Source organism: Dendrobates tinctorius, unplaced genomic scaffold, assembly GCF_039654945.1.
Source record: "Dendrobates tinctorius isolate UK_male_01 unplaced genomic scaffold, ASM3965494v1 ptg000243l, whole genome shotgun sequence".
In the NCBI taxonomy this organism is placed as follows: domain Eukaryota; kingdom Metazoa; phylum Chordata; class Amphibia; order Anura; family Dendrobatidae; genus Dendrobates; species Dendrobates tinctorius.
In genome coordinates this window covers 7,709,815-7,723,477 of record NW_027361910.1, presented here as the reverse complement: position 1 = coordinate 7,723,477, position 13,663 = coordinate 7,709,815, and the positions used below count along the sequence as shown (strand labels likewise).

General features: G+C 45.5%; 1 protein-coding gene across 18 annotated transcripts in view; it reads right to left on the bottom strand.

The window, feature by feature from the left end:
• Window positions 1–13,663, bottom strand: part of RIMBP2 (RIMS binding protein 2) — an 813,871-nt gene that overhangs the window by 328,157 nt on the left and 472,051 nt on the right. For 17 of the 18 annotated variants that reach the window (XR_012222753.1, XM_073557052.1, XM_073557055.1 and 14 more), the window contains exon 8: window positions 1,325–1,447. Coding sequence is in view for 16 of the 18 variants with exons in the window: in XM_073557052.1 (XP_073413153.1) it covers window positions 1,325–1,447 (123 nt within the window). In the remaining 2 variants the exon portion in view is untranslated. Of the gene's footprint in view, window positions 1–1,311; window positions 1,448–13,663 lie in introns of those variants that run through there. The other variant, XM_073557059.1, reaches the window with a different exon arrangement.

Below are 13,663 nucleotides of genomic sequence, written 5' to 3'. Positions count from 1 at the left end.
GAAGCTATAAAAATATAGCAATAATTTTTCATTTTTTTCAAGGAAAATTATAAAACTTATTTATTGGGGGGGACATTATCAGTTTTGAGACCCTATATATTGGAAATCCCCCCCCGGATACCATTTTAGAAACAGCACATTCGGAACAGCTGTTGGCTTGACGGGAAAGATTGCTAATATCTGAACAGGTCACTATAGCCGGTAGATCTCAGGGTGCTGATGGGGTTAAAGAGGCAGTCCCACTCTGTTAACCATCTAGATGCCTTAAGCTGGAGTCACACATAGCGACTCACCAGCGATCCCGACAACGATATCAACGTGTCAGGATCGCTGGTGAGTCGCTATGTGATCGCTGGTGAGCTGTCACACAGACAGCTTCACCAGCGATCAGCACAGCGACGCCAAGCGCGCGGCGTCGCTGTGTTCGTTAGTTACCAGCGCGCTGATGCAGGGAGCTGGTAACTAACGTACACATCGGGTATCCAAGGGACGTGCGTCCCTTAGATACCCGATGTGTATGTTAGTTACCAGCTCCCTGCATCAGCTCGCTGGTAACTAACGTACACATCGGGAATCTAAGGGACGCACGTCCCTTGGATACCTGATGTGTACGTTAGTTACCAGCAGATCGCTGGTCTCCCGCCTGTCACACGCAGCGATGTGTGCTGGCCAGCGGGAGACCAGTGACAAAAGAAATGTCCAGCGGTTTCCTACAGCGATCAGCGATACCGGCAGGGGGGCCGGTCGCTGTCACACACAGCAATCTCGCTGGTGAGATCGCTGTTGTGTCATAAAACTTGCTAACAACTCTCGCTAGCGAGATCGCCATGTGTGACGGGGCGCTTAGTCACTATTGACAGCAGCATCTAAGGGGTTAAATGTTTGGTGCCAATACTGATCGTGACTGATTGTTAGCAGGTTGTTAGCTATAGCATACAGCTGACAGCTGCTACATTTTTACCCGTCGGATACTATTCACTTATATCTCAGGTCAGCTTTGAGTCATATTGATGGTCACTAAGGGGTTAAAAGCGTTCAGTATATTTTTCCATAAAACCATAGAGCTATTGTGTTGCCAAAACGTTTTAAGAGTCTTTGAGAAACGGCTAAAACATGGCTGCTTTTTTCCTCAGTAAACAATCCCACTCTTGCAATTTACTTTATAGATGTTGGGGTGAAATACCAGACACATCCTATGGACAAAAGTGGTGCTGTTTCTGGAAAAAAAATCTCACACAAACTTTTTTTCCCCATTTTCAGAGTAATTCATCATATATTTAATGAATTGAAAATAATAAAGCTTTGACATACATTGTTCGCTCACCTTTAGGACCTGCTCTAGGTTCTCCAGTTTGGCTTGGAGCTGGTATTTCTCCTTCACAGCCAAATCTCGCTCCTTGGTAACTATGGCGAGAGTCTCTCGAAGTTGCTCATAGTCCAACTTCACCTGAAATAAGCAAATCAATTGCAATAGTTCAGTCTATTCTAGTTTATAATTTCATTACAAATGTACAAAACAAAAAAAAAAACAAAAATGATATATAACACTCGGCATTGAAATTTCAACACAGAGTAGAGAAAAGTCATGGAACTGTGAAAATTGATAGACGTTAATAATATGCAAATGATGAAAAAATGAAAACAAAATTGTAAAAATATTTTAGTTTTTACGGCACTGAGTATGAGAGCCACGTGCAGAAATAGATGTGTGTATACACATTGGCATGCAATCAATGAAGTTATTAAAGTGAACCTGTCAGGTCCCTGGTGCCCCTAGAACCACCAGCAGTTGTGCCTACATATGTAATAACCTCATGCAAATATTCAAAAAACATATCATAATAATAATCACGGTGACTAGAGATACAACAATATCTGTCGCCCCATTAACACTCAATTTAAAAGAAGTGGATTACTACATAATGCAACATACACATGAATACAAACTGTTTATTAAACCACTCACAACAGTATAAAAGACAATATTGTTTTATTAAACACATTTTAAAAAAATGTACCTTTGACTAGTGGATGGGGCATCAGCATCCCCAGACTGGTCGGCCCCCAAAGCTTGTCATTACGCCCCTGTGGGTGGGATTATATGACTTAAAAGAGCCAGAGTCATCACCAGCATGTCACAAACTTTGTGCATGTGCGCAGCTTCTTTCCCTCACTACATTGGGCCATTGAAGCAGGGTGTATGCGTGCCGGCTTCAGAGAGGAGCACTGCGCATGATCGGAAGTCTTCTGCACTTCAAATCATGCGCAGTGCTGCTCTCTGAAGCCGGGACATGTACACCCGGCTTCAAAGGCTCAATGTAGTGAGGGAAAGAATCTGTGCACATGCGCAAAATTTGTGAAGCGCTGGCAATAACGCCAGCGCTTGTAAGTCATATAATCCCTATCCCACCCATAGAGGCATAATAACATGTTAAGGTGGCCGACCAGTCTGGGGAAACTAACGCCCCATATACCAGTCAAAGGCTTCATATATATATCATACATGGACTTTATAAATGCTGTTTATGTATGTAATATAATAAAGGGACTGTTAGGCCGGGTATTTAGATATGTAGACATTACTGCTTGTGGTTCTGGGGGCATGGGGGACCTGATAGGTTCCCCTTAATAGTTGTCTGAGGAATGTTCTGCATATGGGCACGCAAATTATCTAGATCAGCTACTGGCAGCTTTATTTGCTGTTGCTGACTGATGATGTCCCAGTTGTACTCAATGAGAAAATAAGACACAGAAACAGAACACAGTATGACAAACGTGCATAAATACTCTGCTGTAAAATACATGTAACTGTAAGTAGCAAGTGCTAGTAAAAGATGTTAACAAAACCAGGGTATTTTGTTGATACGTTTTTCTGCAAAAAAAATGTACGCTAAGCCACTCCGCCGCGTCAAGGCATACCCTTCTCGGAGCAGTCCTATCTAATATATTTAAAAACCTGAACATGTGAATATACCTTCATGAGCAGGGTTCAGAAAGGCGCTGCCCGGTATGGGCTCGCTGGGCGAAATGGCTTTTTATGCATGTCCCAAAGGAGAGAGGCGGGGATCTCCCAAAGCTTGCAGAAGCAAGAAATCAATAGATTCAAAACACATGGAACATGCACAAAAACTGAACGGGTCAATAAGACCCTGTTCACACCACCCAAGAACTAAGACACAGAAACAGAACACAGTATGACAAACGTGCATAAATACTCTGCTGTAAAATACATGTAACTGTAAGTAGCAAGTGCTAGTAAAAGATGTTAACAAAACCAGGGTATTTTGTTGATACGTTTTTCTGCAAAAAAATGTACGCTAAGCCACTCCGCAGCGTCAAGGCATACCCTTCTCGGAGCAGTCCTATCTAATATATTTAAAAACCTGAACATGTGAATATACCTTCATGAGCAGGGTTCAGAAAGGTTCTATTGATTTCTTGCTTCTGCAAGCTTTGGGAGATCCCTGCCTCTCTCCTTTGGGACATGCATAAAAAGCCATTTCGCCCAGCGAGCCCATACCGGGCAGCGCCTTTCTGAACCCTGCTCATGAAGGTATATTCACATGTTCAGGTTTTTAAATATATTAGATAGGACTGCTCCGAGAAGGGTATGCCTTGACGCGGCGGAGTGGCTTAGCGTACATTTTTTTGCAGAAAAACGTATCAACAAAATACCCTGGTTTTGTTAACATCTTTTACTAGCACTTGCTACTTACAGTTACATGTATTTTACAGCAGAGTATTTATGCACGTTTGTCATACTGTGTTCTGTTTCTGTGTCTTAGTTCTTGGGTGGTGTGAACAGGGTCTTATTGACCCGTTCAGTTTTTGTGCATGTTCCATGTGTTTTGAATCAATGAGAAAATAGTCTAAAGATGATAAAGGCGCATGGTAGGATGTTTTGGCCACACAGGCTGCTAACAGTAGCACAAGCAACAAGAAACTTGATCGTGTCATGTTGAAAAATGGCTCCTCAGATACTTTGGAGAAATGGCTGTACTACAAGTTGACTGCAGTGCTGATGTCAATCGGTGAGCTCAGCACCTCTGAACAGGGTGTTATGTCTACACAAGCAGAGCCATTGAGTTCACTGATTGACTGCCTCTCTGTAGATGTGATGTCAGCGCGCAACTAACAATGGACACGGAGGCAGTCGCATAGTCTCATCACTAGACAGAGAGTGAGTAAAGCATTACGCCCAAGGGGCAAGATTTTCTGAAAAGGGACAACTCCTTTAACATCACAGAAGAGACCAGAGGTCTGGTCAGACAAAGAAAAATTACAAAGGCACTACATTTATCAAGAGTCTGTTCAGACCTTTAACAACAGCAATTCTACAACCTGTGACTATAGAGAAGCAGCTTTCTCCAGGGATACTGGATGGGGTTAGGGAAGCTGGAGCTTCCAAAACCTCTTTAAAAAGTTTATGCTTCTGCAGGAGACCCAATGAAACATATATAACCAATGCTATTTTAAAGGCATTTATTATGAAATAAACATCATAAATATCCCAGACCACAGCAATAGAGAAATCTGGTCCCTGACTTAATAATTCATTAATCGACTCGTTTTGCTTTCTAGAAGCTGCAGACAATTTGTAACTGGCAATAAAAGGTTAATTAATTAATCAGACACCAACACTTCATTTCCTCTTTTTGAGATCAATTGCTTGGAAAGAGAAAAAAAAACTGAAAAAAGGAATGCAATTACTGTCAGGCTGTGAAATATTTTGCTTGAGGATAATCCTTCAAATTTTTTTTCCCCTCGAAAACACAGCTCTGTGTGAGCGGCACAACTTGGTTTACAATAGAGGATAGGCTCAGTTTTCGAATGGATTTCCTCGCGGCTTAACTAAAATCGCTCCTTCTATTGTCTTTCACAGCTCAGCTCGTCCGTAAAGGGATAATACGGCTGTAGAAGTGGCGGTGATGTGTTTCAACCATCATTTGTCAGCCGAGGAGTCAAGCTGTGCTTCCAATGTATTAATTAATTCTGTTTGAACCACTTTAAACAAATGTTGACCAATCCAGTGGTCGAGATTAGAAGTCTTGAGTAATGAGTCTCCGAATGCACTAGGTGATGGTTTGGTCATTAAATTAGGTCACAATCATACATAAACACATCGGCTTTCTTGACATTAATGGGTTTTAGAAACGCAATAAGCTAATAAAAGCTATAATGAGCATGTAAGAGACGACGAGGGTTTACAAGCACAGTTGTATTCCAAGTAGCTTCCACCACCAGGATGTCAATATTAGAGCAGGCAGCCAATTAGAAAGATTTCCTATATAAACATAATAGCCAAAATACAAGACCAAGTAAGTGCAATTTGCAGCAATTTACATCATTTGCATATTTTATTTTAAAGCGTTCATGTTAGAAAATCATAATTATATTTCCAGATCGGGAGATTGATTAAACTAGCACAAAAAAAGGGTCAACATTAACTAGTCAGCTTCCTGCCTTGCTGGAATATGATTGGTTAAAGGGAACTTGTCACCAGGTTTTTCCCATATTACCTATGGCCACTTTTAAGCCCCATGTGGCAGCATTCTAAAATACTGTATTTATGACTCCAGTTCACCTTGTATGGCAAAAAAAGAGACTTAATAAAATTCACCTATGGGGTGTCATCCACACCAGGGGAAGAGTCCTGAGGAGATCATTTGCATATTCCCAGTGCCTTCTGGGATAAGTGAAGAGTCTCCGCGAGCTCAACGATCACTGGGTTTTGGCCGTTGTAGCTGAAAAGAGGAAATCGGAAAACCAGGGGAAGAGTCCTGAGGAGATGATTTGCATATTCCAAGTGCCTTCTGGGATAAGTGAAGAGTCTCCGAGAGCTCAACGATCACTGGGCTTTGGCCATTGCAGCTGAAAAGAGGAAATTGGAAAACCAGGGAGAAAGAGAAACTAATCACAAACTAAAATGATTCTATACTAATGCACAAAGCATGGGCAACAAACGAGGAGAATTGGAACTACTAACACAGGAAAAGAAATATGATATCATTGGAATCACTGAAACTTGGTGGGACAATACACATGATTGGAATACAAGACTAGAAGGATACAACTTATTTGCAAGAAACAGACTTGATAAATGAGGAGGAGGTGTCGCATTGTATGTTAGAAACGCCTATATCTGCACAGAGATTGAAGCTTCAGAGACTGGGAGTTCTGTGGAAACTGTTTGGGTAAGAATACAAGGACAGAACAATGGAAAGGACACCATTGTAGGCATTTACTACAGGCCGCCTGTGCAAGCTGAAGATATGGATGAACTCTTTATGCATCAAATGGCCAAGTTCTCCAAAAAAATGACATGGGAGATTTCTACTATCCAGACATTTGTTGGGAATCTCTCTCAGGCAAAACTAACAGGTCAAGGAAATTCTTATCCTCTCTTGCTGACAACTTTATCTTCCAAAAGGTAGTGGAGAAAACAAGGGGAACTGCTACCTTGGATCTATTCCTTATAAACAGGGAGGAAATGGTTGAGGAGGTAAAAGTGGCTGGGACCCTAGGAGGTAGCGACCATGCTATTTTAGAATTTTGGATAACTAGAGGAGGAAGACCTGTGAAGACTCAGACGTCAAGGTTAGATTTCAGAAAGGCTGATTTTAAGGGATTCAGAAAGAGAATTGGAGGGATCCAATGGCTGGATATCCTTAAAGACAAAAATGTCCAGGAAGGATTGGAAATCTTGAAAAATGAAATTCTCAAAGCACAATTGTTAACAATTCCGAAAAGAGGGAAGAATAGGAAGCATTTAAGGAAACCAGGATGGATGAACACAGAGCTTAAGCACATGCTAAAAAGGAAGAAAAAAATGTTTATAAACTGGAAAGAGGGAGGCATATCTAAAGAAGAATATAATGCTGTCTGCAGAACCTACAGGGCACAAATCAGATTATCTAAAGCTGACAATGAATTGAGGCTTGCAAGAGATGTCAAAAGCAATAATAAAGGATTTTGGGGATATGTCAAAAGTAGAGTTGAGCGAAACGGGTCGAAAAAATTCAAAAGTCGCCGACTTTTGGCAAAGTCGGGTTTCATGAAACGAAACCCGACCCTAGGATGAGGTCGGCCACGAGGTCGGCGACTTACGCGCCAAAGTCGCGTTTCAAAAGTTTGTTTTGCGCTCTTTTTCAGCCAATCAGGATCCACGGACACTGTGGGCAACGTGATGACATAGGCACGGGTAACCACCATCTTTCAGAAGGGCATGCAAGTGATTGGCTTGCTTTGGTGGGCGTCACAGGGGGTATAAAAGGGCGTGCACGCCGACCGCCATCTTACTTCTGCCGATCTTAGTATAGGGAGAGGTTGCTGCTGATTCTGTAGGGAGAGCGTTAGGCAGGGAAGAAGACAAAAAAACTGCTTCTGCTGCTAGCGATTTGGCCTGCACAACACACCAGTCAGTGTGTGTGCAGTGCAAGGGGAGGCTATATAGTGGTGTATCAGTGGTGTTGGTTGTTGGGCTGCCTTTTAAGGCTTCCTGACAGGCTGGAATTGCTGTTTACCCACTGCTCCGCAAACTGCTTTTTTAAAAGCAATCCCAATTTTTTTTTTTGTCCTGCTGAGAAGAAAAAAAAACTGCTTCTGCTGCTAGCAATTTGGCCTGCACAACACACCAGTCACTGTGTGTGCAGTGCAAGGGGAGGCTATATAGTGGTGTATCAGTGGTGTTGGTTGTTGGGCTGCCTTCTAAGGCTTCCTGACAGGCTGGCATTGCTGTTTACCCACTGCTCCGCAAACTGCTTTTTTAAAAGCAATCCAATCTCCCTTATCCTCTAGTCACTTTTGTCACAGCTGTGCCATCGAGCCTGTCACATAGCGCTCAGATATTCATTGGGCCTCACACAATCCAAAAGTGTCCAGTGTCCAAAAGTGTGTGCAGAGATTCAAAATCTCCCTTATCCTCTAGTCACTTTTGTCACAGCTGTGCCATCGAGCCTGTCACATAGCGCTCAGATATCAGTGGGCCTCACACAATCCAAAAGTGTCCACTGTCCACAAGTGTGTGCAGAAATTCAAAATCTCCCTTATCCTATAGTCACTTTTGTCACAGCAGTGCCATCGAGCCTGTCACATAGCGCTCAGATATCAGTGGGCCTCACACAATCCAAAAGTGTCCACTGTCCACAAGTGTGTGCAGAAATTCAAAATCTCCCTTATCCTCTAGTCACTTTTGTCACAGCAGTGCCATCGAGCCTGTCACATAGCGCTCAGGTATCAGTGGGCCTCACACAATCCAAAAGTGTCCAGTGTCCAAAAGTGTGTGCAGATATTCAAAATCTCCCTTATCCTCTAGTCACTTTTGTCACAGCAGTGCCATCGAGCCTGTCACATAGCGCTCAGATATCAGTGGGCCTCACACAATCCAAAAGTGTCCAGTGTCCAAAAGTGTGTGCAGATATTCAAAATCTCCCTTATCCTCTAGTCACTTTTGTCACAGCAGTGCCATCGAGCCTGTCACATAGCGCTCAGATATCAGTGGGCCTCACACAATCCAAAAGTGTCCAGTGTCCAAAAGTGTGTGCAGATATTCAAAATCTCCCTTATCCTCTAGTCACTTTTGTCACAGCAGTGCCATCGAGCCTGTCACATAGCGCTCAGATATCAGTGGGCCTCACACAATCCAAAAGTGTCCAGTGTCCAAAAGTGTGTGCAGATATTCAAAATCTCCCTTATCCTCTAGTCACTTTTGTCACAGCAGTGCCATCGAGCCTGTCACATAGCGCTCAGATATCAGTGGGCCTCACACAATCCAAAAGTGTCCACTGTCCAAAAGTATGTGCAGATATTCAAAATCTCCCTTATCCTCTAGTCACTTTTGTCACAGCAGTGCCATCGAGCCTGTCACATAGCGCTCAGATATCAGTGGGCCTCACACAATCCAAAAGTGTCCAGTGTCCAAAAGTGTGTGCAGATATTCAAAATCTCCCTTATCCTCTAGTCACTTTTGTCACAGCAGTGCCATCGAGCCTGTCACATAGCGCTCAGATATCAGTGGGCCTCACACAATCCAAAAGTGTCCAGTGTCCAAAAGTGTGTGCAGATATTCAAAATCTCCCTTATCCTCTAGTCACTTTTGTCACAGCAGTGCCATCGAGCCTGTCACATAGCGCTCAGATATCAGTGGGCCTCACACAATCCAAAAGTGTCCAGTGTCCAAAAGTGTGTGCAAATATTCAAAATCTCCCTTATCCTCTAGTCACTTTTGTCACAGCAGTGCCATCGAGCCTGTCACATAGCGCTCAGATATCAGTGGGCCTCACACAATCCAAAAGTGTCCACTGTCCACAAGTGTGTGCAGAAATTCAAAATCTCCCTTATCCTCTAGTCACTTTTGTCACAGCTGTGTCATCGAGCCTGTCACATAGCGCTCAGATATCAGTGGGCCTCACACAATCCAAAAGTGTCCAGTGTCCAAAAGTGTGTGCAGATATTCAAAATCTCCCTTATCCTCTAGTCACTTTTGTCACAGCAGTGCCATCGAGCCTGTCACATAGCGCTCAGATATCAGTGGGCCTCACACAATCCAAAAGTGTCCACTGTCCACAAGTGTGTGCAGAAATTCAAAATCTCCCTTATCCTCTCGTCACTTTGGTCACAGCTGTGCCATCGAGCCTGTCACATAGCGCTCAGATATCAGTGGGCCTCACACAATCCAAAAGTGTCCACTGTCCAAAAGTGTGTGCAGAAATTCAAAATCTCCCCTGTCCTATAGACACCTTGTACCTTGTTTTACATTACTATATAGTTTGTTGGATTTTGTCTACATTTCTACCAAAAATAAGGAAGGCTGGTGGAAGAGGCCGTGGAATTGGGCGGGGGTTGGCAGCTGGTAATGATGGTGTTGGTGGTGGATCTGATGGTAGTGGCAAGAGCAAAATAGGACCGAATGCAGGAGGTGCTGACCCTGTGTCATCGTCTGGCTACATAAGGCTTCGAACGCTTAGTTTTCTAGGAGTTGGCAAACCGCTTTTAAAGCCAGAGCATCAGGAAAAAGTTTTGTCTTACATTGCTGACTCAGCCTCCAGCTCTATCGCCTCCTCTTCTTCAGTTGTAAAAAGTAAAAGCACTGAGTCGTCATTGGAGGCTCATGTTCATGAACCACACCTTTCCTTGTGTCCTTCACCCCAACCAAGATTGAAGGATGCTGCAGGCCATACTACTGATTACTCCATGGAGCTGTTTTCACATCCCATGCCTGGATTATCAAGTCAAATGGTGAATTACCCAGGCCAAGATGAATCTGACATGGAGTGCACTGATGCACAGCCGCTGATGGATGATTCTGCTGGTACATTCACTCAGAGCACTACATTGTCCTCGCAGTGTACAGAGCCAGATTCTGACCCTGATGAGACTCAGGTGCCCCTTCCCGCACACTATACCACCATACACGGTGACACAGAGGAAGGTGCACATGACATAGAAGAGGAGGTGATGGATGACCCAGTTGTTGACCCAGATTGGCATCCATTGGGGGAAGAGGGTGCTGCTTCCAATAGCTCAGATGAGGAGCATCCACAGCAGACATCGACATCGCAACAGCTGTTATCTGGCAGGCCCGGAGCACTCCAAAGACAGGTTCCAAACATCAAAAGAGTTGCTGGACAGCTTGTCCAGAGGGTCAAAAGATCACAGCGTGCTAGGCCGCAAAATGTCTGCCAAAGTAGGAAGAGTGCAGTGTGGCACTTTTTTGAACAAAATCCTCATGATCAGGCCAAGGTTATCTGTAAGAAGTGCGCAAAGACCTTTAGCCGAGGGAAAAATCTGAAAAATTTGAATACCAGTTGCATGCTTAGACATTTAACCAGCATGCACTTGCAAGCGTGGACACAACACCAAACCTCAAGTGCCACATGTGCAACTGATCACAACGAAGGTAGTCAGCAACGCTACATTGTTTCCCCCACTGTAAGCCCACCGGTTAGCACAGCAGCAAATGTTGAGGTGTCGTTGCAAGACCACAGCAGTCAGGGAATCCCACTGTTATATCAACGAAAGACTGATTCTAGGCCATCAGAAAGAACACCAACTCCATCACCATCATCAACCCTCTCTCAGTCCACCCTGTCCACCGCTACTTCCACCATATGCAGCTCTCAAGTCCAGCTCACCCTCCCAGACACTATGAGTAGGTCAAGAAAGTACTCAGTCTCTCATCCGCGTACACTGGGTTTGAACGCCCACATTGCCAAACTAATCTCGTTTGAGATGATGCCCTTTCGGTTGGTGGAAAGCACAGCTTTCCGCGAACTCATGGCCTATGCAGTACCACGCTATGACCTACCCAGTCGCCACTTCTTCTCTCGCAAAGCCATCCCAGCCCTCCACCATCATGTGAAAGACCGCATTGTCCATGCACTCAAGCAGTCAGTGAGCGGAAAGGTGCACCTCACAACTGATGCATGGTCCAGTCGGCATGGCCAGGGCCGTTACGTGTCCATCACTGCACACTGGGTTAATGTGGTGGATGCAGGGTCCACAGGGGACAGCGGTGGTGGGACAGTGCTGCCTAGCCCACGGTATAGGAAACAGTTGGCTGTAGGCGTTCGACCCTCCTCCTCCTCCAGAAGCGAAAGCTCGTCCACAGAGAGCAGTCGTACGAGCACTCCATCTGCAGCTGCCACTGTTGCACACGATGTGTCCCCCTATCGAGCAGCTAGTGGAAAGCGTCAGCAGGCTGTGTTGCAGATGATGTGTTTGGGTGACAGACACACCGCCGAGGTGCTGGCCGAGTACTTGAAGCGACAAACTGAGTCATGGCTGGGCAGTGTACATCTTGAGGTAGGCAAGGTAGTTAGTGATAACGGCCGTAATTTTGTGGCAGCCATAGCCCTTTCAAAACTCAGCCACATACCTTGCTTGGCTCACACCTTGAACCTGGTGGTGCAGTGCTTCCTCAAAAATTATCCGGAGTTAACAGCCCTGCTCCAGAAGGTGCGAAGACTGTGCGCGCACATCCGCCGGTCGCCTGTACACTCCGTTCGTATGCAGAAGCTGCAGCGATTGCTCCACCTTCCCAACCACCGCCTCATTATCGACATTGCAACAAGGTGGAACTCCACCCTGCACATGGTGGAGCGGCTGTGCGAGCAGAGGCAGGCCATAATGCATTTGTGGGAGGATACACGGCCAGGCACTTTGAGAGCAGACATGGAGTTGACAGGTGTGCAGTGGTCGAAGAGCTGAAAGACCTTTGTAAAGTCCTTCAGTGTTTTGAGGAATGCACACGGCTGGTAAGCGCAGACGACGCCATCCTAAGCATGAGCATCCCACTTATGCGTCTGCTCATGCAAACTTTGACGCACCTTAAGGAGCAGGCGTCTGCAGCCAATGTTGATGAGGAGGAAGAGGAGGAGGGAATCCTTGATGACATTCAGCCATTGTCTGCTCAGGGACCTCTCCTGGACGAGGTGGAGGAAGAAGAGGAGGAGGAGGATGATGATGGGGATGATTACTTAGGGGAGGAGGATGCATCTCGTGGGGCAAGTGAAAATGTTGGCGTGGCAAGGTCTGGTACAGGGTTTGTGCGTGACTGGAGGGATGTGGATTTGCCAGAAAGTGCTCCTCCACCCAGCACTCGCAGTGCATCATTGACACCGGGAACATTGGCCCACATGTCAGATTATGCCTTGCGGATCCTAAAAAGGGACCCCCGCATTGCCAAAATGATGAACGATGACGACTACTGGTTGGCCAGCATCCTGGATCCACGCTATAAAGGCAAATTACAAAACATCATGCCACAGGAGAACCTTGACCTAATATTGGCTAATAAACAAGCAACTCTGGTAAATCGGTTGCTTGAGGCATTCCCAGCACACAGCAGCGGTGATGGTTCTCACACGAGCCGTACGGGCCGGGGGCAGCTTGGCAGAGGTGTTCGTGGTGCACACAGCAGAAGTGGCGTTGGAGACAGGGGTTTCATGACAATGTTGTGGACTGATTTTTCAAATACCGCTCACACAACTGGTAATACTGCATCGATGGAAAGTGACAGGAGACAGCAGTTGTCAACTATGGTTACAAACTACTTTTCCTCCCATATCGATGTTCTCCCACACAGGTCATTCCCCTTTGACTATTGGGCCGCTAAACTGGACACCTGGCCTGAATTGGCCCAATATGCCTTACAGGAGCTCGCTTGCCCAGCTGCAAGTGTGCTATCGGAAAGAGTCTTCAGTGCAGCTGGATCAATCCTGACAGAAAAAAGGACCCGTCTGTCAACCCAAAATGTGGATGATCTAACCTTCATTAAAATGAACCACGCATGGGTTTCCAAGGATTTTGTCCCACCTTCCCCTGATGACACATAGGGTGACAGAAAAATGGCTTGCTTTGGTCCACCTCTTCCTGGTACTTCACCTATTTCGCCTTTTGCATCAGCTGAATGTCCAACATCAACATATGCCACTTTCTAAAACTCCCTAACTGTGCTGCCTCCCCCCCCCATGGCCGGGGTCACCACCTACCGCACGACACCGTGCGAGTGCCGTTGCCCTGGACAGGTGGGTAGGCCGACTCTTGGGCGCGGGCACTGGCACAGGGTCCCTCATAGTGCAATCAAGTGTCTCTGACGGTGGTGGTGCACACCCGCCGTCAGACACACCGCTGTACTATGAGGGGCCCAGTGCCAGTACCGACG